Source organism: Alternaria arborescens, assembly GCF_004154835.1.
Source record: "Alternaria arborescens strain FERA 675 chromosome Unknown contig_2, whole genome shotgun sequence".
In the NCBI taxonomy this organism is placed as follows: domain Eukaryota; kingdom Fungi; phylum Ascomycota; class Dothideomycetes; order Pleosporales; family Pleosporaceae; genus Alternaria; species Alternaria arborescens.
Genome location: NW_021167857.1, coordinates 975,208 through 1,001,225, shown reverse-complemented (window position 1 = coordinate 1,001,225; position 26,018 = coordinate 975,208). Strand labels below are relative to the sequence as shown.

Below are 26,018 nucleotides of genomic sequence, written 5' to 3'. Positions count from 1 at the left end.
CTTCTTTCCGTTTCCCTTACACCTGACTAATATTGGCCATCAAGTGGCGATCTCTCGCCCAACATGTCCTTAGTCGGGAACTTTACCTCCAACTATGATCGGGAGGCTGTATCCGGCGGCGTTCCACCACCAGAGATGGGTGGCAGACGACCTTCAAACTACAACGACAACGAGCAAGCTGCCGAGTCAGATGCTTCAACCATAGCAGCTGCCGAGAACTCACCACCAAGGAGCAACAACCAATATGCCGACCAAAAGGATGGATCTTACAACACACATGACGCGGACGAAATCGCCGAGGCTAATAGGAGAGAAGAGGCCGTTCACGCACTTGCCCGACGACTTACCTCGCAAAGTCAAATGTCTTCAGCCAACCAGAACCCTTTCAACGCAGCACCAAATTCTTCGCTAGACCCTAATGGCGAGCATTTTAATGCACGAGCATGGACGAAGGCCATGCTTAACCTCCAGTTGAACGACGAAAATGCACCACCTACACGAACTGCTGGTGTTTCTTTCCGCGACCTCAACGTTCACGGTTTCGGAGCCGACACTGATTACCAAAAGAGTGTTGGTAACGTGTGGCTGGATGGACCTGGACTCGTCAGGAAAGTCATGGGTAACAAGGGTCGCAAGATTAACATTCTACAACACTGCGATGGTCTGGTCGAGGCTGGCGAGATGTTGGTTGTTCTTGGACCTCCTGGATCTGGTTGCTCTACTTTCCTCAAGACTATCACTGGAGAGACACACGGCTTCTTCGTTGACGAACACTCGCACATTAACTACCAAGGTACGTTCGCAATTGAAGTGATATAGTAGCCCTTTTTACTGACTACGACCAGGTGTCAGCCCAGAGCTCATGAACAAGAACTACCGTGGTGAAGCCATCTACACTGCCGAAGTCGATGTTCATTTCCCCATGATGACCGTTGGAGAGACTCTTTACTTTGCTGCTCAAGCACGTCGCCCGAGGAACATCCCTGGTGGCGTCAGTGTGCAGCAATTTGCTGAGCACCAGCGCGATGTCATCATGGCCCTGTACGGAATTTCTCACACTATCAACACCCGTGTTGGTAACGACTTCCTCCGTGGTGTATCTGGAGGAGAGCGAAAGCGTGTCACTATCGCTGAAGCTTCCCTCAGCAGAGCGCCACTGCAAGCTTGGGATAACTCCACCAGAGGTCTCGACTCCGCAAACGCCATCGAGTTCTGCAAAACCCTCCGCATGGAAACCGAGATCAACGGCACCACTGCCTGTGTTGCCATCTACCAGGCGCCTCAGGCTGCCTACGACCTCTTCGACAAGGCACTTGTGCTCTACGAGGGCCGCCAGATCTTCTTCGGAAAGACCACTGAGGCGAGGGCCTTCTTCGTCAACATGGGTTTCCACTGCCCCGACCGTCAAACCGATGCCGATTTCTTGACTTCCATGACCAGTCCTTTGGAGCGCATCGTTCGCGAGGGCTTCGAGGACCGTGTTCCTCGCACCCCTGACGAGTTCGCGCAGCGCTGGTTGGAGTCTCCTGAGCGAGCAGCTCTTCTACGCGACATTGAAGCCTACGAGCAAAAGTACCCCATTGGTGGCGAGGCTGCCGAGCGCTTCAAGGAGTCGCGCCAGCTTCAGAAGGCCAAGGGTCAGCGTGAGAAGTCGCCTTACACTCTCTCATACGTCCAGCAAGTCAAGCTTTGCTTGTGGAGAGGTTTCGTTCGCTTGAAGGCAGATCCCAGTATCACCGTCACCCAACTCGTCGCCAACTCCATCATGGCCCTCATCATCTCGTCCGTCTTCTACAACCTCCCATCGACCACTTCCAGTTTCTACTCTCGCTCCGCTCTTCTCTTCTTTGCTATCCTGATGAACGCCTTCGGTTCCGCCCTCGAGATTCTGACCCTTTACGCTCAACGTCCCATTGTCGAAAAGCACTCGCGCTACGCCTTGTACCACCCGTCCGCCGAGGCCTTTGCCAGTATGTTGACCGATATGCCGTACAAGATTGTCAACGCCATCACCTTCAACTTGGTCCTGTATTTCATGACGAACCTTCGACGAGAACCCGGAAACTTCTTCTTCTTCATCCTGATTTCCTTCACATTGACGCTCGTCATGTCCATGTTCTTCCGTTCCATTGCCGCTTGCTCTCGCTCCCTTGTCCAGGCTTTGGCACCCGCCGCCATCCTCATCTTGGGTCTTGTCATGTACACTGGTTTTGCCATTCCTCCTAGCTACATGTTGGGTTGGTCCAAGTGGATCCGTTACATCAACCCTGTCAGCTACGGTTTTGAGGCCCTCATGGTGAACGAATTCCACAACAGAAATTTTGAGTGCAACGACTTCCTCCCATCAGGTCCTGGCTACGAGGATATCTCTGGCCTTCAACAAGCCTGCAGGACTATCGGATCTGTTCCTGGACAGCCATTCGTCAACGGTGATGACTACATCAACTCGGCCTTCGACTACTATGCGAAGAACAAGTGGCGCAACTTCGGTATCATGTGGGCCTTCATGTTTGGTCTCATGGGCGTCTACCTTGTTGGTACTGAGTACATCACTGCTAAGAAGTCCAAGGGTGAAGTCCTTGTCTTCCGTCGTGGCCACAAGGCAGCTGCCCCCAAGAGCAAGTCTGAAGAAGATCTTGAGGCCGCCGTTCCCGGACGTAACGTCACTGCCCAGAACGATTCCGACAACATTGCCATCATCGAACGCCAAACTGCCATCTTCCAATGGGAGGACGTCTGCTACGATATCACAATCAAGAAGGAGCCCCGCCGCATTCTTGACCACGTTGACGGATGGGTCAAGCCCGGTACTTTGACTGCGCTCATGGGTGTCTCTGGTGCCGGTAAAACGACGCTTCTCGACTGCTTGGCCACACGTACCACTATGGGTGTTATTACTGGTCAAATGCTGGTCGACGGCAAGCCTCGCGATGACTCTTTCCAGCGCAAGACAGGTATGTTTTCCTGTACTGATCCCCTTTCTGCGACCGTCTGCTAACGTCATGTCCAGGTTACGCCCAACAGCAAGATCTTCATCTCTCCACCTCGACTGTCCGTGAAGCCCTTACCTTCTCCGCCGTTCTCCGTCAGCCAGCACACGTCTCTCGTAAAGAAAAGATCGAATACGTCGAGGAGGTCATCAAGCTTCTGGAGATGACCGAATACGCTGACGCCGTTGTCGGTGTCCCTGGTGAAGGTCTCAACGTTGAGCAGCGAAAGCGTCTTACTATCGGTGTAGAACTAGCTGCAAAGCCCGCTCTTCTTCTCTTCTTGGACGAACCAACCTCTGGACTGGACTCTCAAACATCTTGGGCTATTCTCGATCTTCTGGACAAGTTGAAGAAGAATGGCCAGGCTATTCTTTGCACTATCCATCAGCCCAGTGCCATGTTGTTCCAACGTTTCGATCGTCTTCTATTCCTGGCCCGTGGTGGACGTACTGTCTACTACGGAGAGGTCGGTGAAAACTCCAAGATTCTGGTCGATTACTTTGTCCGCAACGGAGGTCATCCTTGCCCACCCGCCGCTAACCCTGCTGAATGGATGTTGGAAGTCATTGGTGCCGCTCCCGGTTCACACACAGACATTGACTGGCACCAGACCTGGCGCAACTCTGAGGAGTATCGTGAAGTCAAGCGCCATCTTGCTGAACTCAAGTCCGAACGTGGTCAGGCTGAAGCTCTCCAGCGTACTTTGTCTGCTCAGAAGCGTGAGGACAAGGCCGCCTTCCGCGAGTTTGCCGCTCCTTTCCCTGTTCAACTCCGCGAGACCATGGTCCGTGTCTTCCAGCAATACTGGCGCACACCTTCGTACATCTACTCCAAGACCTTCCTCTGTGTTCTTTCGGCTCTCTTCATCGGTTTCTCGCTCTTCCAGATGCCCAACACTCAGACGGGTCTCCAGAACCAAATGTTCGGTATCTTCATGTTGATGACAATCTTCGGTCAGTTGGTCCAGCAGATCATGCCTCACTTCGTCACCCAGCGTGCTTTGTATGAGGTCCGTGAACGTCCTTCCAAGGCCTACTCGTGGAAGGCATTCATGATCTCCAACATCGTTGTCGAACTTCCCTGGAACTCCCTCATGGCTGTGCTCATCTTCTTCTGCTGGTACTACCCTATCGGCCTGTACAAGAACGCAGAGTATACTGACGCCGTCACCCTCCGTGGCTTCCAGCTCTTCCTCTTCACGTGGATGTTCTTGCTCTTCACTTCTACATTCACGCACATGGTTATCGCTGGTCTCGACTCCGCCGAGACTGGTGGTAACTTGGCCAACTTGATGTTCTCGCTCTGCCTCATCTTTTGTGGTGTCCTCGCTCAGCCTTCCACGTTCCCTCGCTTCTGGATCTTCATGTACCGTCTTTCGCCCTTTACGTACATGGTGTCTGGCATGTTGTCTATTGGTCTTGCCAACAGTGTAGTCGAATGTGCGCAAAACGAGTTGATTCACTTCAACCCTCGCCCGAACCAAACTTGCGGTGAATACATCGCGGACTGGAAAGCATTGGCTGGCGGCAAGATGCACAACCCCGAAGCAACCGAAAACTGCAACTTCTGCGCCATTGAGGACACCAATGTCTTCCTCGCCAGTATCTCTTCCAGCTACTCCACCGTGTGGCGCAACTTTGGGTAAGCCAACTTCTCTGACATGCTTAAACGAACCATTACTGACCCTCTTTCGCAGAATTCTCTGGGCCTACGTCATTTTCAACATCGCTGCCGCTCTCCTTCTCTACTACCTTGTCCGCGTACCCAAGACCAAGAAGGACAAGAAAGACAAGAAGGAGGTCGGTGGACACAGTGGCGCTGTCAAGGAGGAGAGGCTTGATCAGCCTTCGCACGTTGGTAGCAGCCGCAACTCAAACGCCGATGGTGAGAAGAATGTTGAGCCCGCAAGATACGCTTCCATCACCGGCGCCAACACACCACCAGCCCAAGAGATCTCAGAGAAGGCATAAGCACAACGCTTAACCGCCTTTTCATCTTTTGTCTCTCATTTGGCTTTTTTGATAGACGTTTTCGCTGATATCGGCCTTATACCTTTTCAAGACTTAGATCTACTGTTTCTCATACGCTCAAGCGCTGAGCACACTCATCAAGCATTTCTTGTTTTTTACTTCTTACATGTATGTACATACACTCACCTAATCCAACAATGGTCCGCTTGCCAACTTGCGTACCATTATGTTGATATGACTGGAATATGACTGGAACTTCAAAATGCTTGGGCTCTAACACGATGTGTTTGTGAATGTGAAGTATAGCCAGCTGTCAGGATGCATTATGTTATGAGATTGTTTTACAACTAGTGACAATGACTATGGTTCTTGGCAAGTTCATCTACGCAACAGTATCAGACTCTGTATGGGCGAGCAATCCAGCACCTTCATCCCGGCTATGCCCGACACTTCTCCATACATGGCCCTCCGTGCGTCCAGTCCTCCGATCTTCAATCCTTCTCGCAACCACAAAGCCCCAGTGCCATGCTAGTCCAGTGACGAAACCAACTGCGTCATTCTTGAAGGTAAGAAGAGCAGCCACAGTGACAAGCATGACCATCCACCTGTCCTTTCTGTCCCGCTCATCGAGGTCCCTGACTCTCTTGCCGTCCCATGTCATGTCCCTGTCCAACACACGAAGATCGCGGGCGTCCGTGTTGATGCTCTCACCCACTTTGGCTAGTTCCACGCCAGCAGCGAGAACTAAGACACCGAGTAGTGCCTTGGGGATGCTGTGAAGCACACCAATAATGGCTGATGATTTCCAGAAGGCGATAAGACCGAGTACGAATTTGACGATTCCTAGGAAGATGATACTAGAGCCACTGCGCGCGCCGAACCTGAACTGACCCGCTAATCCCCCGGAGCCGTGACAGGCGGGCATGGCTCCGAACCAGCAACCTACGAGATTGATCGCAGCGACGGAAATGCCTAGCTCTGTAACCGTAGGTGCAGCTGGGTACGGTGGTGATGGCAGGAGGTCAGACGCGAGCGCCGATGCTGCAATGACAGAGTTGAGGAGCGTAAGAGGCAGTTGGCCCAGAGATGCGGTTGTCGTTGCTTTCAGAAAATCTTTGCCAGAGGGATGAAGAATGGGAATCGCGGCACGTGGCACATGAACGTCTTCGCTTTGCGGAGATGCAAATGATAGTAAGATGCCCACTATGAAGATGATCATAGCATATGGCACCCTAGGATACGGGAAAGTGAACAGTAAGAGGACAACTGCTGCAACCGCCACAAACAGGTTATCGCCCCACCAAGGACCTGTCCACTCTAGTGAGGAAAGTAGCTTCGTTCCGGTGCTCAAGCATAGCGATAGACCTGCTCCTACTTGAATTCCTTTGACCACTGGGATTGGTGTAACGCGATTCGCCCAGTTGATCAAGCCCAGGATACTGAATACGCCTACTAAGGCCGCAACAACAAGACCTGCGGCAGCGTTCTCTTCCATGGTAAACTGTCGAGCTATAGCTACCGCTGCGATAGCTTTCATTGGCTGCACAGGCAGGGGTATTCCGAACGCAAGGCCTGTCAGGATATTTGAGGCTCCGGTAAATAGCAATGTCGAGGGTAAGGATATCGAGTTCGTCAAGACCAACGCAGTCATCAGCGGCAACAGAGTTCCGAGGTCGCCCAGCGAGCCGGAAAGCTCTGCCAACGGTTGCGATTTAATCGTCTCGACATTATGTATTTGGGTGCGGCGAAAGCGCCGCATCGAGTTCCTTAGGAAAGACATGAGGTTTGCGCAGGTAAACAAGCAACCGCTAAAAAAGCAATGGAAATGGCGAACAGAGGAAAGAAAACAGATCTAGGGTTGCCGTATCATGATGGGAGAGGTGTGTCGTTGCGAAAAGGTGGCATGCAAACGCGGCGGGTCCCGGAGACGACTCGTATGCTCGATAAGCTCATGCGCACGCGGAAGAAAGACGTCACTCAGCCTCGTCGCTATGGGTCTCGTGCGCCCACACCGCCTGCAGCGGTACAACGTGACAACACACACACGGCCTGCAGGACTGTCTTGAACGAGCGATTATGCATTGTCGCTGTCTCCACGTAAATCAACGGTTGCTGCGGAACTTACTGTATAGAGTAACTTGAAGCTCCATGTGGCTTGCATGAAGGGGCACGGCGGGCGCAGCTACATTAAGCGATCATTGGTCAGACCGCTATCTGCTAGTATGCGGCTGGGTGGAAAAGGGCACGAAAGGGCAGAGACAATCGATGGTTTCCTCCAAACTTGCCTAATGAGGGTGTATCGAGTAGCACACGCCAAGGGCGCGAGGGGCACCGAGGGGCACCGGATCCTGGCTGTAATCGATGGTTTTCCATTACTTACCCAACACGGTGGTTTCGGAAGCTGGGGTACAGGGTACGAGGGTATGCACTGTGGGATGCGATGCAATGCAGTGATAGACGGACCCTGGGAAGTTACCAAGGCGGTGTATTCGGGAGGGAGTATGCGGGGGACAAAGAGAACGGAATAACAGTCGTATAGCAATCCACACAGCTCCTACTCTACCTATTTCCCTGCATTCCGTTGCCGCATGCCTGTCAAATATCAGCACGAAATCAGTAAGAAAGGAGCGGAGCCCGACATTTCGACTTACAGGTTCGAGCGGGTAGTAGCAAAGTTGTGTATCGTACACACACCGCTGATGATTGAGAAAGTAGATTCGGATTCTTCGTTCTATCCACGATCTACACTCGGAAAGGATTTTGAGATCTATTCCAGATATCTGTTCGTGTTCCGACTTGCGCGACGACAGTTATAAACAATACTTTTCTTGATTCGGCAGCTACACGCGCAGCTAGATACTCCACCATGCTCACGACTTCGGCCTTCTTGGCAGCGGTTAGTGCTGCTTGTTTGGTCAAACTGGGCAACATCTGGACCCTGAGCGAAGTCCGGTCCCGCAATTGAGCCATCAACACCAACATCCGTCCACACATGCGCCTTGTTGAAGCCGTGACGATGAAATCTCAACCCACCAGTTCCACAAATGGAACTATACTATCAGATGTGGGGAACATACGCGTCGATGTGCACCCCATGGGTCCTGGCATACATAGAAGCTGCTGTCGCCTTGTGGTTCCTTAGTACTCGGCATTTAAATCCTCTCCTGCAGCGATTCTGAATCTTTGGAAAAGACCAACTCTACGAACAGTAAAATGAGTCCATCAGCCATCAGCAGCGTCGCCAGCGCACTTACTTCTTCTACAACGTCAGCGACGGCACAGACACCAGCACTCTTCTCCCTCGCAGGAAAGACAGTCGCTATCACAGGAGGTGGACGTGGACTTGGAATAACTCTTGCTTTCGCTGTGGTTGAAGCTGGTGGACATGCAGCTTGTTTAGATATTCTCCCAGAACCAAGCAACACAGAATGGCAGGCATTGACGAAACTTGCCAATCAACTCGGTACCTCAGCGACATACCGTAGATGCGACGTCACTAGCGAAGCGGAGGTTACCCAGGTTCTGGAGGAGATATCAAAAGAGGGAGACGAGCGAGGTGCACCACTCAATGGTATGGTCGCATGCGCGGGTATCCAACAAAGGGTACCAGCGCTGGACTATGAAGCCTCGGACTTTGAGCGTATGCTTCGCGTGAATGTGGTAGGCGCGTTCATATCGGTCAAGAGGGCAGCGAGGATATTGAAAGACAAGGGTACCGGTGGCTCAATTGTGCTCATCGCTAGTATGTCGGGTCAGGTTGCGAACAGGGTAAGGACTTCTCCATCAGTTGGATGTGTTAGTGGATCTAACCATAATCTCAGGGTCTTACCTGCACAGCCTACAACGCCAGCAAATCAGCTGTGCATCAAATGTGTCGCTCGCTAGCGCAAGAATGGGGTCAATACGGCATTCGGGTGAACACGCTTTCGCCAGGTGTAAGGTTTTTCGCATCCCATTATATGGGAATTTTACTAATTGGATACGCAGTACATTCGAACTGCGATGACCGACGAACTCCTCGCAGCGGATCCAGATGTAGAGAAGACATGGATGGCCGGCGCTTTACTTGGAAAACTTGGCGTACCAGATGACTTCAAAGCCCCAGCGGTGTTCTTATTAGCGGAAGGCAGTCGGTTCATGACCGGCGCCGACCTGAGAGTGGATGGTGGCCACTGCGCGTCGGCGTGAGGCTCCCAATACAAATTCTATCACAATTATATCCATCGACTCCAGTAGGTTGGGCCCCCTTCTCTAGCATATACAGCCACAAGCGATGCCTGGGTGGATTATTACAACCACGGTACGCTATACCAGCGTATGGCAAACCCACAATACGGAGATCCGACTGTTTAAAGTATCGTCTTTTTCAATTTTATCTTCTTCATCTTTCATCTTACAAAAACTTAAGTGCGTTTTCACAAGCATAATACAACTACAATCCAGCCATGTCCACCAACAGCATGAACGAGCCGAATCATCCCCCGCCATCTTACAGCACTCTCGATCCAACTTCCAACAACATTTCCAATCCATTCACATACACCACTTCAAGTCCGCCTCCTTATACCGCTTCCGATCTGCCTCTCTACACTACTTCTGCACCACGTGTTCAGAACAGACCGAGCCCACTTTCCACACATATCGAATATGTTCCCTCCTCTCCTAGCCTCATCCACGCTTCCATTCATTCAGCATATCGTACATATGCAAGTAACGATATCGAGTCTGGATTGAACACAGAGGTCACTCCGCCGGATCGCTCATTGGAAGCTTACCAAACGCACCAAACATCGACGGCCCAGAACTCATTGGGCAGGGACATGGCTTCGGACTTGACGTCGGATGAGCAAAGGGGAATGTGTTTATTTGCTGGTCTGCTCTGTTGGTGTGTCTTCTTCATAAGCATCTTCTTATTCGTCATCCTCGTCCGTTATTATAGGGATTAAGCACGAAGGATCGGTAGTATCAGGTGATCGGGTAGGGTAGATTGGGAGTGCTCTGTGGTGTGCCATTCTGTAGGTTTGTAGTTGCAAGTTTTTTGAACCGACAACGGGTAGTGGATCCTTACTTCTCACCAGGGTATTTTGAACTTGTAGATTTAGGCATCTAACTATTGGAAGTTTGTTGTAGCCGTCTCGGATCTTTGACGCTCCCCAAAATTTGTGTTTTCCTGAATACTTCTCAGTCCAATCGTATTGCGGTCGCTTGAGTAGGGTTATTACGCCCGTTTATCTGTATCCACATAAGCTCGTCCCATTCGGAACATAATTAACAGCACGATTCCATCTTGGTGAAATGGTAAGAGGACCACGAGTTTAGCTTTAGAACGAAGTAAGGTGTATATTATCGAGCTCCGTTGAAACTTATCTACCAACCACAATTGAGGTTGGTGTAGGAGAATGACGTCACCCTTACACTTGCGCCGAGGGAATTGGCTGTACAGTCCGGTCCTTAGAGTTTCGCGCTACACCATCTTGATATTTGTATCCATCCTGGCAGAGAAACTCGATGCTGACCGTGTTGGCTTGGCTTATAGTTCCTCAGCGTACACGTAGCTAAGTCAGGCTGAAAGCACACAAGGCTGAGAATGTCCAAGGCTGAGCCGATCCCCGCACTGTTGTCCCCAATGAGTGGCCATCTGCGATAGGTCGCATAACTGTGCTGCGCCTCCAGGCAGAAACAACTATCTTGCCAAATTCTGGCTATCACTTCATCCCACCTTCTGACTTTGCGTACGCCCATCATGGCCGAAGTGGCCGGCACCATTTTTGGTGTCATCTCTCTCTCCATACAGCTGTTTGAAAAACTGAACACGTACACCAACAGTGTCAAAGATGCAAGAACGAAGGCTGAACAAATCACCAGCGAACTGGACACACTGGTGAACCTTCTTGAGAATCTGGAGACCATCATCAGCAGACTGGACCCTACTACATCCACCGCATTGACTAGGAACAGCATTCAAGAATGCGCACGGGCTATTGAGGTGATCAGATCGAGATTTGGAGACGTCCCGCCAGTAAAAGGCTCCGTCAGGTTCTGGACACGTTCTGAGAATGTCATCAAGCGACTGACATATCCCTTCAAAGAGAACGATATAAAGTACTGGAAGGATGTTCTGGCCAGCATCCAACAGAGCCTACAGACCGCGTTGCTGGTATCGCAAATGTAATAAACCGTTCCACGTACGTTGTAACAATATCTGAACTAACACTTCCTAGCGATCAGCAGCAACGATATTTCATGACTGTACAAGCACAGATTGGTCAACTCTCCCTCAATACTAGTGCTGGAATTCAGATGATCATAGACCGGCAGCGATACTTCCAGACTCAAGATAGCAGCTACACCACACGCCAGAACCAGATGTGTGGCATCAGCTGTCTCTTCGATCAGAGACTTCACGATTCTGGGCAGCGCCTTCTTGATCTGGGCCAACAAGTACGTACCGTTCGTGGCGTGGTTGAGCTAGAGCTCCACTGGCTCTAGCAATAGGACTTTGACCCAGACATAGGAAATGTTGCTGAGCATAACTAAGCTTAATGTAGGACTATCTAACCCCTTCCCTACCACCAGTGTCGGCAATACAATTAGAGAGTGATATGGAAAACCTAAATCACCAACGTACAGCTCAGCCCAATCTCTCGCTTCTGAGCAGAGGGGCAATCAATAGTGGCTACTGCACATGTCGCGGAATGCACCAGGAGAAGCGGCTGCTCCAGCGACCAGTGTTACTCTCATTGGAAAAGCAATACCGTCATGATCGCCGTTGCCCATCCTGGCTTCCCGAAGCTTATGCACTAAACGTCAATTTCGGGTTCATCTTGAGTTACTTGGTGTTTGGACTAAAGCTTCGCATACTCATGGCGTTGTCAATCGGTGCTGGGACATTTTCGTTGACACCGAGCTTGACATGCAGCCGCATTGTCTCAGAAAGCTCGTCTCCTGCTTTTGTAATACTTGCTTCTATGACAAGCTTTCATTCTTCCCAAAGAACACTTCGCAAGAGTTCCATGGAGTTATCACGGATCTTCCAAACCCGTCAGTCATCGCCGCACGACCGTTTGGAGAATGGACAAACTTTGCTACATGTGAGTATTACACGTTTAGTCTTTTTGGTTCTAGAGTTACTGAGTGGCATTAGTATTTTTGTAGTAGAATTTCTCAGAGCGTGTGGTCTATGCATCCCAGCGAGTTAGATGAATATCGCTCTGCACTTAATCAGCTTATACGCCACATGTCGTCCACTGATGCAATGGAGACTGACGACCAAGGGAAGTGAGTATATCTTGGTGTATAGTATCTCAATATGGCTAATGAAGTGACTGTAGCACGTGTGTTGATGTTCTCCTAGGTGCGACTGAGCCGGTCGATCAAAGGTGGAAGATACTCGTCACTGATCTTCTAAATCGAGACTTCAAGGTCTCTGTGAAATGCCACCCACAAGACTGTTTCGAAAGCTATGGTTCTTGGGTAGGAATCCATTTCGACTCTTTCGCTGACCCTTTCTTCGGTGCGCTCGATTTCGCTACAAGGGCAGCACTTTTGAGGTCTGAAGAGGAATTTATCAAGGCTTTACAAGCAGGTGTTGTTGATCATTCCTTCGACAGCAAGAAGATTGTGAATTTATACAAGATGACGACTCGTATGGGTTGGGTGCCTGGCTGCAAGTACCTACTTGACGCCAAATACAGTTACGTCCCTGAGCAGCGTAGAATGGATCAGTCGTACGCAGTTCCTGATCCTCTTCTTTTCGACGCCATAGAATCACAGAATCAGGCAATGGTACAACTCTGGCTTACACAGCGCGACAAGGCTACAGCGGCGCAACTTCCTTACATAGGACGCCTAGAGGCAGCTATCGTGCATGCTTCTGAGGCATGTCAACAGGAACAGAGTGCGAAGATGCTCGTCACACATCTAATCGAGCAAAGACGTCATATTCGGGAGGAGGTAGTAAACCGGGGTATACAATGCCCATGTGTTACAGAGTCGAATAGTGTGCTCGACGTCCATACTACTTGTGCATTATCTGCACTCGACGATCAGGGCTTTCAGATATCACACTCTCTTCGTCCGTCCCGATTCAGCGTGTACAGCGTACACAGGCTCTATACAGAACAGCCAATGGTTTATCAGGAAGTAGGCGATTCACGGCGTACATTCCAGATGCTTTACGATGCCGGTTTCCGGGATATTCAAGTGGATAAGTCGCAGTACGATCATAGCACGTACTGCTCACCGCTGATCTTTGCAACAACAGGATACAGAAGATTTTATCCTAGTCCAGGGTCGTGTATCCGGTTTTTTGAATTGGTGGACTGGTTTCTTTCCAAAGGAGCGACTCTGACCGAGTGTTGGCCAGGCTCTAAAACCACAGCGCTGCATTGCATCAGCGCAAAAATAGCTTCACTCACGTGGAGGAGACCTCTCAAAGACGACTGTTTGACAAAGATCGCAGCTACACTTCAAGAACGTATATTCGATGACTGCAAGTGCAGTTGTAGCACACATGGCTGTTCGGGTATCACGTCCTTTTGGAAAGGTTCATATCGATTTGATGTTGGATATATGGCAGATATTCAAGAACTGATCAGACCGGAAGGTGTCAAAAGCGAGCCTTCAAAGCATCAGCGCATAGGCCGCTGGGAACTTGAGCGCCTCGTCCGTTGTGTTGTGGCAGCAACAAAGTCATTCGGCCACCGGTGGATCATCACCGAGTTCATTCGGTTGTGCGTGTTCTCGCTGCTAGGGATACGCCATGCATGTTGCAACCTCTACAATATCGAGCACCGCGGAGATCCAGCATTCGAGCGCCAACCTCTGCCAAGATATACTCTAGCCAAATCGCAACAGATCGCAGAAGAAGACGAAGATCTTAAAGGTGTCTTGGAGAAGATGGTTTCCTCTCTCGATGCCCAATATGATCCATATACAGGCAATCTTCAATGCTTCATAGACGAATTGCTACTACCCCAGACTGAGGCTGAACTTGAACGTTTGAAGACAGAGGACAAAGATATGTTCGATGTGGGCAGACGAACCCTGGGTGTTGTTATGGCTGCTTAAGCGCTGACCTCAGTCTTTTCGATTGAATAGAAATGGAGAATGTTCAATGAGGCAATTGTTTTCGCAAATGGACCCATATCATGATCTGACGGTACCGATGTTCACGAACAATTGAAGCTTATACTTGGATTTCCTATGAGGCTTAGCGATTTCAGCCTGGAGGTCGGCCTTGTATAGATAGCGAATCGTAGACCTGGAGAAAAGCCACGATCAGTTAGATACATTTTCCAAGTTCAAACCGAAGTTCAGCCCGAAAAACAAATATATATCCTACTCTCTTCAGCCCCGCATCAAATTGACCTCAATCTTTTTTTTTCCCTCATTTTCTAGAAGTATCGTTCTTTGGCTTCTCGCAGTGTGCACACAAGACCCACTTGATCCTCTACGTCTATCCGACAAGGCTGTCATGCCCTTTACTCACCCCACTCTACTCGAGAAGCATTTCGATACATACGCCGACATGACAGCCGCAGGACAGCAAGATATATCCCGAGACTGCGCCTTTACTCTACGTTTACTCATCTACAATCACGCTAGAGAGTCTCCACCATACTATCATGTACAACAAGGAAACTCGAGATTTGTAGGACAGTATATAATGCCCTCTTGAGCAAAGCCGTTAAAGTAGATACTAACCTGCAAAGTGATATGCGGTCACACACCTCGAGCATCGGAAGGCATTCAAATTCTGTATTGAACGCTTCTTCTTCTGATGCAATTGTTGCGTATGGAGGCATGATGGTATGGTATTGTAGTGCATGTGGTGATGGCCCCAATGCTATTTGGCAGAACGGATGCACGACCTGCAGCCATATAAGGTGTGCTGCTTGTATTTGGGAACCGATGAAATAGTTGTCGATGTTCGCTCCCATCAGGGATTAGTTAACTCAATGAAGGAGTGTTTTGGTTGCACTGGCACTATCTATGTTGGACAAGGAATCTAGTGCCATGTCAAAATGAAATGCACATTTGCTTCAGCTGAAAGGACTGGTTCGAGAAATAGTTGTTGGAATAAGCTCAATCATCCTTTTGTTACACGGAGAAACTAGTGGAGTGACAGGGTGCACTTCTAGGGTAGATATTGCTGATACGAAGCACGAAGCTCCTTAGGAGACCAAGTGACGATTGGACGACGTATAGAATTATAATGTGATGTAAGTCTCATCAGACTATTTACCAGCTACAACAAAAGGGGGTATATCAATTACAGGAAGAACATAGTTTTGTTTTGCTTAGTGGAACAGATCTTGAGCTGCTGCCGCAGTCGCCTGGGCTTGCGCCTTGGCTGCCTCGTTAGCAGCAGCCATGGCAGCTGAGAGGTCATTGTCGACCTTCTGCTGAGAAGAGCTACCAGGACGGTTGTCACCGGTTCCTTCACGTTCTCCGACTGCAGCTGCAGCGAGGTGTTGCAGTCCGGCCATGTTGGGTTCTAGCGCAGGACTGGCTTGCTCCGGACCAGTGTAAGGGGGAGTAGAAGACTTCTTCTTTTGGAGCAATTCTCCAATCGCTGTTTCCCAACCCAGACCGTCGGAGCTGCGATGTATGATCTGTCCGTTCGACAGCGCATCGTTCATCTCCTTGATGCTTGCGTTCGCCTCAGCTTGCATCTCGGCTCGGTCGGCCAATTCCGTAAGAGACGTAGCCACTAGAGCGGCGAAGATGTGGTGCAGAGGAGTTATAGCGCCGCTTGTCAGGTTACTGAGTAGTTCTTTGGTGGCCTCGAAAACTTCCGCAGAAGGTATGTTTTGCAATGACAGTCGCGCGATGAACACTCTAAGATACTGATGCGCCAAGTGAGGAGGGGAGTTGCGCGTCAAAGTCGTCAGATCAATGGACTGTTTGACTTCGTCTAATGCCCCATTGAGATATTCTGATTCCACGGTCCCAGGTTTGAGTGCTGAAAAGGCAAAGGGAGCCGATGACTCGACATTTGGAACGCTTCCTGCGCGGTTCACGTAGGCTATCCGGCCAACAATCAAGGCAGTACCTGGGAAGTGTTAGTCAAGTGCTTCTGAAACGCAAAAACTTGTACTTACGGGCAAGGTAGTAGCCGACTTCGCCCAGAGCTGTGTAGTCGTCGCGCGAAAGAGTCCCAGAATACCTTCGAATCATCATGTCCTTTGATCGACTAGAGCCATGGAAGCGATCAAGAATCAACGCAGTCCAATACACGCGACGTGCCGTCTGGTATACTTCAAGGTCTTGCTCTTTCATTGCAGCCAATGTCCTCGAGTCGTTGATCGCTGCGTCAGCAATACAGGCTGAGATGCGGCCCAGTAGTCCTGTTGTACTGCCTATGACGCCTGGGCTCGGTCTGTCAGACGCTGCAGCAAGCAGAATCATTGACTGGCAGTACACCAAATGATTGTAAAACTGCCTTGAGCTGTCTGTGTCGTGAAGGCAATAGTTGGCCGCATCGACAGAAGTAAAGCATTGTTGTAGCAGCTGGTTAAGGCTGATCTCGATAGGCGGCAGAGCCTTCGAGGCAATAGATCGGATGCAGCCTTCTAGTGACAAGAAGAATGCCTCCCGTAGCTTCGACGGACAGTTTGTAAGGCGGTTTAATTGCGATTCGTGATGTGGTAAGACAGGCAGTGTGGGGTGAATGATGTTGTAGTATCTGAATCAAGGTTTAGTGCCAAGTAAAAAGTTAAGGGTGCAGGTATGCGTACGCTTTGAGGATCTCTTCGTGGGAGCCAGTGATCAAGCTGCCACCTAGACTCATGTCTCCAAATGAAGTACGACGATTGCCGTTCAGCGATGATTCTTGGTCCGGTAGCACAGGCAGACCATGTGCGTCTACAGATCCGCTGTTCCCGCGGTCCTGAACAGTCCAGTTGGGTCGGCTAAAAGCGTCGTGGAATCCATCCGTCACCGAGTGAGTTCGCTGGCGCTTGAATTGCGGTGGGCTCTGGGTGTCGGGGAACGACTGGTCACCCAGGGTCCCAAAATCGAAGTTGTGTGATTGGGCAGGAGGATGATGTATCTGGCTTTCGAGCGAGTTGAGTCGGTCGGCTAGCTCCTTGATGTAACTGAACAGTGTGAGCATGCGCACCAAGTTGAGAGAACAAGATGACATACCCTTTGCTAGGTCCGCGCTTCATGGGTTGACGGCTGAATTGACAGCGCGCGCCGGTTCTCTTACAACTAGAGCAAGCTTCCGGCCCGTTCTCGCTGGTTGCGTCGCATCGAATCTACACACCGTAAGCGATGTTCGTGTGGGAAGAAGAGGCATCGCATACCTTCTTCCTTCGGCATTCGTCGCAGGCACGCGACACCTTGGATCGTTTGCGATTCGGATCGTTGGGGTCGTACGGATCGTGGTGTCCCTCCATGCTCATGACGTGTTGCGCCATTTGTTGCGGAGAATGCGTTGGGCGTGTCGGTCCTGCGAAATGCTGATGCGCGCCCATGGCGGGTCCCATATGAGCCATCTGTTGGTACTGCGGTTGCTGCGGACCGGCTGGATGCATCATGTCTCCACCCTCACGCAGCTGCTGTAGGTTCTCTTGTAGGCGCAGTTCGGGGTCCGTCAACTGGTGTTGCTGCGCCGGTGGTGTGCCATTCTGATTTGCGTATTGACCTGGTCCTACGCCCATTTGCGTGTCGGGATCCGCGTAGCCAGCCATTTCTCAGCGCGTCGTTTTCAAGACAACAAGAAAGGAGTCGATTAGAAGTTATCCAGAGCGCCGGGTCAATGTTGTTGCGCGACCGCGCGAGAGGTTCGATGTTGTAAAGCGCGAGGAGCGTGTTGTGTAAGAGGCCGACGAAGAGGGTTGTGCGAGCTTTGCGATTTTTGCGCTAGCGTGGACCATGGCAAGAGAGAGCAGATCATGGTGGACTTGGGTGAATGCGACAACAACATTATGGTGGTTGTAGGTTTACTGAGACACCGAAATGTCTACTACTTGCAGCGTTGATCGGAAGCTACTGACTGGCCGGTGACGACGTGGTCGCTGTTCGGATTATCTCTTCCACCGTACGCGCTTCCGGGACGGCCAGTGGGAGCACCATGCACAGCCATCATCAGAAGTGCCCACATACTCCAACTGACGGCTGCTGTCATTGCAACTATTAGTGAACTACTGGGTTAATTAGATTTCTGTAAATCTTCTTGCAGTGTTGCTGCACCGCATCGATCACGTTCGTCTACCTTGCGCTGGTTCCCACGTGCATATGCTCTGTGCCGACTTCAAACACCTGCACACTACGATTAACTTCTGTCCAGGAAGTTCCTAGTGAACTTGTGCATATTGGGAAAAGACGGTATCTTGACCAATACTGTTGAGGGGTGCAGACTTCTAGAATCACTGCATTCATGCGCTGGACGTCTGCACCACAGCTTTTTTACCAAAACGTCCATGATCAGGCTAATGTATCCTTTTCAGTGTATAATGCTGACACCGAAATAACCTCATGTCAGACCCGGTGATTACTCCCCTGAGGAGGCTTTCGCAGATCAGCGGCCCTAGAGTCCTACGACACGTGCTATGAATACTTTCGGCGACGGCTGGCTGCAGCATCGGGTCGAGGGCGAGATCACCAAGAGCAGTGCGATACACCGACAAAGTACCATACCCCACGGAGAAGACTATGGGGTTCCGTTTCAAAAACATTATGCCAACCCTATGCCCAGCGGTTCTAAGGTCTGGACACTGTGTTGGATCTAATATTTACTTTGCGGTCCTCCCACAGTTACATTGCTTGGTGTTCAACACACACCCTAGCGCTCTCTGCGACCGGGCCTTTTGAGGCGAAATATACAAGCGGACAATGTACCTGAAAGTAATGGATAGGCTTGCTTCCGGTTCTATATGTGCTGGACGCTATCGACGCAGACAATACAGATGATCTCCACTTGGCAACGGGCGACGGATGCTTTGAGTTACGGCCGTCGCGGCAAGAGAAACACGCTGACTCGACAAGCGAATCGCGGCCGCAATTGAAACATGCCGTGCGTGGAGTCCCGCATTATTAGAGGCGGGCTGGCGAGGCCAGCACAGCAAAGAGGAGAGGAGCAGCGTCCGTCGCAGGCCTCGCGTCGTCGCGGTGTGGACCGTCTAAAAAGCCTGCGGGTCATCATGCTCAGGACGGCAGCGGGCTTGCGGAGGGTAGGATTTATGCGGTGAGAGGGTGCTGCTGGCTTGCATGCAAGTGTGGGATTCGAGCGCTAACCCGATGGGACCAGCATTGCCCGCCGTCATGATAGCTGATCGCGCTTGCAGATTCGAGCGTCGAGGTCTGAGCGCACTTGCCGATGACGCTAAGCTCCACAGCCAATTACACGCACCGCAGCGCCGTGTGCCTTCCTCTTAACCTGTTCCTCCCGCTCGCTCTCATCCCTCTCATCACTACCTCACCCGCACAACACCACGTAGTATACTGGTCTGGTCGTACCCAAGGAGCTCCGTCTAACGCTTTCGGCCAGCGCCTCTTGCGCTCGGTTCCCCTTTGATCCTCACCAAACTCTCCACTCCATCCTGTCGTCCTCGGTTTCCTCCACGGCGTTCACGGTCCCAATCCAGCATACCATTGACCAAGATACCCTCTGGCGTTTGAACTAGCATATTCTCAACCCTATTATTCTTCCCTGTATCTTTATACATTCGCTCACGCCCCGCGTGTGGCTTTATTTCCGTCCTGTTTCATCCTCTCTAGCCTGTCGGCTCCCTGGAACGCTCCCACTCAGCTGCTCGTAGCCAGCTGCGACGACCGCACTCGGCCGTTATCACCCCGGTATGCCTGTTATCGATGGCGAGAAATGGGCTTGCTCGTCCTGCATCAAGGGCCATCGAGTGAGCGGTTGCAACCACACTGGTATGTCGCTCGCACAGTGCGACACTTGGCCACGTTCCAGTGCTAATATTGTCCTGAAGATCGCGATCTGCACCACATCAACCCTAAAGGTCGTCCCGTCAAGCAATGCGAACACTGTCGCGGTGCGCGCAAGTCCAAGTCCCACCACGCCAAGTGCGATTGTGGCGACAAGAAGGACAAGGACTTGCACAAGGACAAAGGCGACGCGAAGAGTGAGCTCATAGCTGGCTTGGCCGTCCCTGACAATTCTGACGTTACTCTAGCTCACGACAATCGCTGCCAGTGCCATTCAGGCGCAAAGTGCTTATGTGGTACCAAGAACGAAGACGTTGATCTCAAGGTCGACACCACCCGGCAGACACTCCACGATGCTCGCGCGAAACCCAAGTTGACTGCGACGCATTCGGAAAGCCACTTGACCGTCTTCGCAAACGGCCACCACAAGCCTTGTCATCGCAACAACAACTCGGCCCACGTCTCCGGTCTGCCGTACAAGATCCCTCGTCCGCATACGTTACATGGCCATGCCGCCTTCTCTGCTCTCTCGCAAGACAAGACTGCCCGCAGCAAGCCAGAGCCGACCACTACACGCTCCATGGACACGCTTTCGTTATCGAACAACGACTTCCACACCATGTTTGGATCTACTCAGCGATGTTCCAACAAGCCTGCGACTCCAAATGTTGGTGGTAGCCTTGACACTTTCGCTTTCAACGACATGTTCAGTAGTCAACCTGGCGTCTTTGGACAGGAGGGCGAGTCTCCCAACAGCAACGTAAGCGACACGTTTTCAACCCAGCAGTGGCCTTGGATCGCCGATACCGTGACACCAGTGAACAGCACATTCGGTCTGGGTAGCTTGTCCACTTCGCCGTCGCAAGATTGTCTGCCAAACATGGATAACGACTGGCTAACAGCATCCGCTGGGTTTGACCACGTCTGGTCTGCTACTGATCTTCCACTGGACCCGAGCAAATTCAACGATGAGTTGGCTCAGCCGATTTCACACAGCGGCGAATCAAAACAGAGCGGCCCTGGTCTTACTGTAGCTTCGTCTGCGCACTCAGAAATTGGAGAGCCTGCCCTCTTCGGTGATCTGGACTTCAACAAGGCTCCTCAATCGGCTGCCAGCGAGTCGCTTTTCTGGGAAGATACTCCTGCGTATCGGTTTAGCACTGCTGTCCCGAGTGAACCTATGAACGGGTTGCCAATGACCACTGCAGCGCCCATGTCCAGTATGATCGGCTTCGATCCTATCTATGCCAAGAGCATTACTGCTGCGCCAGCAACTATGACGAGTACCGCCTCATCTGACTTTGCCGACACAGCCGCAATCTCGATGCCTAGCAATTTCGAAGATGTTGTTCCCATGGACCCATGGCCTTTAGATCAGACCAATGGTGCTTTCAACGCGATGAACAATTTTGATCTATCTTCTTATGCCAACAACGGTTGGTTTTAGACGCCTGCGAAGGAACAGCAAGCTCTTGCAGCTGCTGTTGCTTTTGATGACGCCATGACTGATGACGCTGCTGGTGCGCGATGATACCAACGCCTAGGCGATCTCTATTCCTACCTTCTTTTAGTCTTCACGACTACCCTTTTTGACCTTCGGTCGCCTGTGTATATTCCATGACCTGGCCCGAACCATTCGCTTTATGCGCGTTTGAGGCCGTTTTTACATAGCTCGCGTCATCACTGTTTGTTGCATTTGATGGTCGAGCAAGTAAGCATCCGTATATACAATGGGATGGATTTGGGTGGTGATTTCAATGATTGGGCGATTTGCCCGCGGGGATTTCGCAAAAGTATAGACGGGGCTTCGGCGTTGTGACGTCTGCCCTACAATGAAATAAGAACAAAGTAAAAACAAACTCGTGTCTTCATGGTTACCATCTGCTCGTCGTCGTTAATTGAGGCGTCCTCTGGGACGCCTCGAGCGTTGCCGGGTGACGTCCTTCAACCGCAGGACGTGCCGCACGGCCATAAGGCTCGCTGTAGTCCCTCCACCAATCCGCATCTCCGCCAATCCAACGAGTTTTCAGGGTTCCCGCCCTCGCCCACGCCCTGCATGCGAAGCGTGGAGCGCCAACCAGCAGAGATTTTCGCTGACTTTCCAAGTTTCCATTGATCGGTCGGCAAGGATGGGGGGCTATCTCTAGCAAGACCGTGATTAACCTTTTGGACGCGCATGCTCTGGAGAGATCCCACGTCGGACCCGGCTACAAGGTCCTGCATCCAAGGTGGACGAGGATGATGTGTGTGGATGATCAGCCACAGATGTAACACAACTACGTCGTCTCACTGGTACAAGATGTGTACGCTAGACGGCGCAACAGCGCTCCTGGCGGCTGCCATTGTTGAATGTGATCATTCGCGATGCTATGCACAAAGGACATGTGCCGCGGCCTGGAGTCAGGCTATCAAGGCTAAACGCTGGCCATCGCAACCTCACCAGAGGTAGCTACTTGTGGACAGGACTATTCGCTGAGCGCGGCAAGCAGCCTGAAGCTGGGCAAGCCGCCAGGAATGCTGAGAGAGCGGCATGACCACGAGCATGTCACCCCACGACTGATGCGTTCGCGATCCGACGCCCGCTGCACAGCACAAACAAAGAGCGATGTTGTTGTGCATGCCCAGTGCACAGCCTCCTTTACGCTTTACGAACCGCCATGGTGGAAGCGTCGAAGTGCAGCTTCGATTCGGCGAACCAGAAGCCTGCGCTGAGTGTGCTCACATGTTTTCGTAATATCCGGAAGCATACTTCCTCTCAACATCTCACGATAAAGCTAGGCATTTCCGGGTACCATCCCCAATGAAACATGAACAAACAGAAGACGATGTTGTTCACAGAGATGGACAGCGTGTCAACTTATAACATCCCCTTCGTTTGACCCGAGCATCAACCTGCAACCGTACCCTCTTTCGCTTCTCAATGAAGCGTTCCAATGGCGAAAATCACGCATGCAATACATGGATTCGTAGCCGCGGGCGCGCCCGCCTAGCGACTTCCTACTTGAGAGTAAAGCATAGCAATATGTGAAGATTGTATGGAATGTCTAGACGCTGTGCATTGCATCGCTTGGATGATGGATACTTTTCCCATGGTTTGGCGTTTGCATGCTTGCGGGGGTGAACGCGTATTCGCGCTAGTGAAAGATAACTAGTCCATTCGTTAAGGCATATCCAAAAACGAACTGGTTATCAGAAGCCATCTAAAAAAACTTAAATCGCCAAAGTTGTCGTCTGTCGAACTTGACAAAGTGTCAGGGACTCTGCCAGACGTAAAGATCGACGATCCCTGAACCTGCTAACTCGGCATCGGCCGTCGGCTTTGTCCTCAGTGGCTGGTCGCATCTCGGACCTTTCGGAGGGTCGGAGGGACCCTGAAAAAGGCCCTGAACTGGCAGCAGTTCAAAATGATGTCAAGTCTCGTGTTGTGCTGTCTGAACCGAGGCGAAAGTGAACGAGGTCCCACCGACTTTCCCCCATCTGGTAACACAGCGACTTGGATTCCACGATCGCCAACCTTTTGTATGATTCAGTTGCATGTTCGCTGCGAATGGGGTGCGCATGTGATGTGGAGTTTGTGGGTTTTGCATCAATTTTTGTAGCCCTATCTGAATCCTCAATCCTACTGGTAGATGCAAATGCCCGGGCAGCTGCCGTGGTTGCATTTTGCGTGGTTGTAGGTTAGGTAATGCTAGTGCGACCTACGTCATCGCGGTTCTGCAATCACCGGAGATGTGAAGTTTGGTGTCAGGAAACTTCATTTCCGACTTTAGACCAGGAGATCATCAATGGTAAGCACCGTGAACACTAGTTCGACGTTGCGGGTGCATGGTCGGGTGTACTAATCACCTGCGCAGCGGAAAATCTCCGTTCGTGCAGCTTTCAAGTAGATCGTTACGGTTGATGGTGGGCTTGTTCGTAACACGGCAGGATGGGCGGCGCGTTTACCGCGTGTAGCATGGATTCTTGATAAACGAGGATACGACTGGCGGTGTCGATGTTGTGTGGGTAAGCTGCATATTGCAAAGGGGTATACGCCTTGCTTAGTGCTGGATACTGATGGATCTAAATAGCTTCATTAACGGTGTAGTATATTTGTTCGCATGCATAGGATATGTGCAGCTGATTCTGAGAATGGGTATCTAAAGTTGACCGAGGCACCTTCGAACGTTGCGCGACAGTTCTATATCCGGATGTAAGATGTGATGAGGTTTGTGTAAAAGGAGCGTAGTACACTTCACTGATATGATGTTTCCTGATGTTGGAAGGACGAAGAGTAAGATGCCTGCCCAGTCATGTTTGGTTCCACTGTGGCCTTCGTGGGTCAACCATCTCGAGAGCTAATCCATGTGCTACAGCTCACAGGAACGGCCCACGTGTTCACCAGTATAGGTTCTACCCACCTGTGAAAAAGAAGATACATAATACTTGACAGAAACTAACTAAGAGGGTATACACCAACTGCTCATCAACGCTGAACCGCAAGAAAGCTTCAACATATCATACATTGCTACATTCAATTCGATAACCCAGACTTCCCTTGGTCCGTTATCTCATACCTTCCCCACTAGAGTCGTCCACCTCCTCATATCCACTTGCCCAATTAATCGGCTGATACCCACTAAATAAACTGTCTCCTAGCTGATACCCTGGTTTACTAAAGTAGGTCGACATCCGTCCCATGACAACTGGCGGTGTATCGTAGTCTTCGTCAACATAGTAAGCTGCATCTTGAGGTATAGCAGTGAGGTTCGCTTGTGAGGGCCAGTAGGAGGTATTCGAGGTTTCCGGGCAAATTGGCGATGGTAGAGGTGATGTTTGTGTTGCGATTGTAACGTAGGTAGGTCTGGTTTGTTGTGGTGGCAATGATAACGGTGAGGTGTGGCAGCCGCATGTGCATGGTGGAGTGTTTGATGTGACGTCTCTTTGCGCCTGGAAACTCTGCTGTCGTGTTGTAGCATTTGGTACTGTGTCAGTCCGCGATTGTGGCAACGGTGGTTTACTCATTACTGATGCTGGGGATGCTGTTTTTGTTGGTACCTTGTCGCGCTCTGGTTCGACGACTGGCACGCCATATATCCCATGCTCTGACGTTGATGGAGATTCCACTTGCTTCAACTCGCCTACGCTCGACCCAAGAGCTGTCCACTGCGATATATATGAAGGTCGTGTCTGTTGGCTCGTCTGGCCCTCAACGATCGTCTCTCCTAGCAGTGATATTTCCGAGTTCGTTCGTGAGTTCGTATAACTTAGACTGGGTGGTCGACTGGCTCGTTGTGAGCTTATCGAACTCGATCGCTTACTCCTATTCGTGTCGCTTGTTCCGCCGTCAGACCGTATACTCGTCTCCGACAAGGGCCGCAAGAATGACACTGTTCTCGATCTTCTCAGTGCTTGTCTATCAAGCTTCTCTTCGTCCTCCACCGGTGCCGGCTTTTTCACTTCTGTCTCCTTGTACTCTAACTTCCCGTTTTTATCAGACGCGAAATATTCCTCCCCTCTTCCAAAAACGACTTGAAGTGATGCGAAATCTCGTGTCGTGCCGTCCATGGGGTAGAGCCAGTCTCTGAGTGCAGGAGGAAGATCATAGCCATCTTGTAATTGTCAGTGTCCATTTCGTTCTCATGCTAGATTGCGTATGCGCACCTTGCTTAAACTCTCCACCCTTGGTTTTCCAACAAACGTAGTACCGCTCAAAAGCACCAAATGCGCAGACTATGAGGTCGTCTAGGCTATCAGGATCGTCCGGGTCTTCTGGTATCTCGCCCAGGCGTTTGTAGAGTCGTGTAGATGCATCCATTGTAGATTCTTAGTACCTACGTATGACTGAGAAGGTGTATTCGGGGTACGTTCGGTAGGCAAACATCGACCGACTGCATCGGCTGACAAATAAGAAGAGAACGGCTATATGCCGTGAGAAATTAACAACTCGATGGGCTCAAGATTTCAATAACACGTTCGTCTGCACGCAGTACTCATTACGCTCAGGTAGTTACCCCAGCTTTCAACGGCCAACTACATTACTACCATCATCGCAGCATTACCATATCTTCTTTCAAACAATACATGATACATGCCACTATGTTCTCGCGTGATTACTATCGGTTGCGACATGTTGCCAAAACGTGTCGGAAACTTGAAGCACTTGCGAGGAGCGAGT

The 26,018-nt window shown here is 50.9% G+C and overlaps 8 protein-coding genes across 8 annotated transcripts; 5 read left to right on the top strand and 3 right to left on the bottom strand.

Annotated features, from left to right (window-relative positions):
* Positions 1-63: 63 nt before the first annotated feature.
* AA0111_g1175 (Multidrug resistance protein) lies at positions 64-4,960 on the top strand (the record flags this gene model as incomplete). Its single annotated transcript, XM_028645650.1, has 4 exons — positions 64-793; positions 846-2,954; positions 3,011-4,631; positions 4,687-4,960. The coding sequence occupies 4 exons, from the start codon at positions 64-66 to the stop codon at positions 4,958-4,960; spliced, it is 4,734 nt and encodes a 1,577-aa protein (XP_028511298.1).
* A 382-nt stretch (positions 4,961-5,342) lies between these two features.
* Positions 5,343-6,455, bottom strand: AA0111_g1174 (hypothetical protein; the record flags this gene model as incomplete). The annotated part of the gene is made up of 1 exon (XM_028645639.1): positions 5,343-6,455. The coding sequence occupies one exon, from the start codon at positions 6,453-6,455 to the stop codon at positions 5,343-5,345; it is 1,113 nt and encodes a 370-aa protein (XP_028511299.1).
* Positions 6,456-8,173: 1,718 nt separating this feature from the next.
* On the top strand, positions 8,174-9,148 carry AA0111_g1173 (hypothetical protein; the record flags this gene model as incomplete). Its single annotated transcript, XM_028645628.1, has 3 exons — positions 8,174-8,728; positions 8,782-8,895; positions 8,948-9,148. 3 exons carry the CDS (start codon positions 8,174-8,176, stop codon positions 9,146-9,148), a joined length of 870 nt encoding a protein of 289 aa, XP_028511304.1.
* Positions 9,149-10,703: 1,555 nt separating this feature from the next.
* AA0111_g1172 (hypothetical protein) lies at positions 10,704-11,449 on the top strand (the record flags this gene model as incomplete). Its single annotated transcript, XM_028645617.1, has 2 exons — positions 10,704-11,128; positions 11,182-11,449. 2 exons carry the CDS (start codon positions 10,704-10,706, stop codon positions 11,447-11,449), a joined length of 693 nt encoding a protein of 230 aa, XP_028511305.1.
* Positions 11,450-13,531: 2,082 nt separating this feature from the next.
* On the top strand, positions 13,532-14,029 carry AA0111_g1171 (hypothetical protein; the record flags this gene model as incomplete). Its single annotated transcript, XM_028645606.1, has 1 exon — positions 13,532-14,029. One exon carries the CDS (start codon positions 13,532-13,534, stop codon positions 14,027-14,029), a length of 498 nt encoding a protein of 165 aa, XP_028511302.1.
* A 1,232-nt stretch (positions 14,030-15,261) lies between these two features.
* On the bottom strand, positions 15,262-17,658 carry AA0111_g1170 (hypothetical protein; the record flags this gene model as incomplete). Its single annotated transcript, XM_028645595.1, has 5 exons — positions 15,262-16,016; positions 16,066-16,649; positions 16,702-17,061; positions 17,111-17,223; positions 17,272-17,658. The coding sequence occupies 5 exons, from the start codon at positions 17,656-17,658 to the stop codon at positions 15,262-15,264; spliced, it is 2,199 nt and encodes a 732-aa protein (XP_028511303.1).
* A 2,109-nt stretch (positions 17,659-19,767) lies between these two features.
* Positions 19,768-21,308, top strand: AA0111_g1169 (hypothetical protein; the record flags this gene model as incomplete). The annotated part of the gene is made up of 3 exons (XM_028645583.1): positions 19,768-19,846; positions 19,906-20,058; positions 20,110-21,308. The coding sequence occupies 3 exons, from the start codon at positions 19,768-19,770 to the stop codon at positions 21,306-21,308; spliced, it is 1,431 nt and encodes a 476-aa protein (XP_028511615.1).
* A 3,098-nt stretch (positions 21,309-24,406) lies between these two features.
* Positions 24,407-25,658, bottom strand: AA0111_g1168 (hypothetical protein; the record flags this gene model as incomplete). Its single annotated transcript, XM_028645572.1, has 2 exons — positions 24,407-25,452; positions 25,505-25,658. 2 exons carry the CDS (start codon positions 25,656-25,658, stop codon positions 24,407-24,409), a joined length of 1,200 nt encoding a protein of 399 aa, XP_028511614.1.
* Between the last annotated feature and the right edge of the window lie 360 nt (positions 25,659-26,018).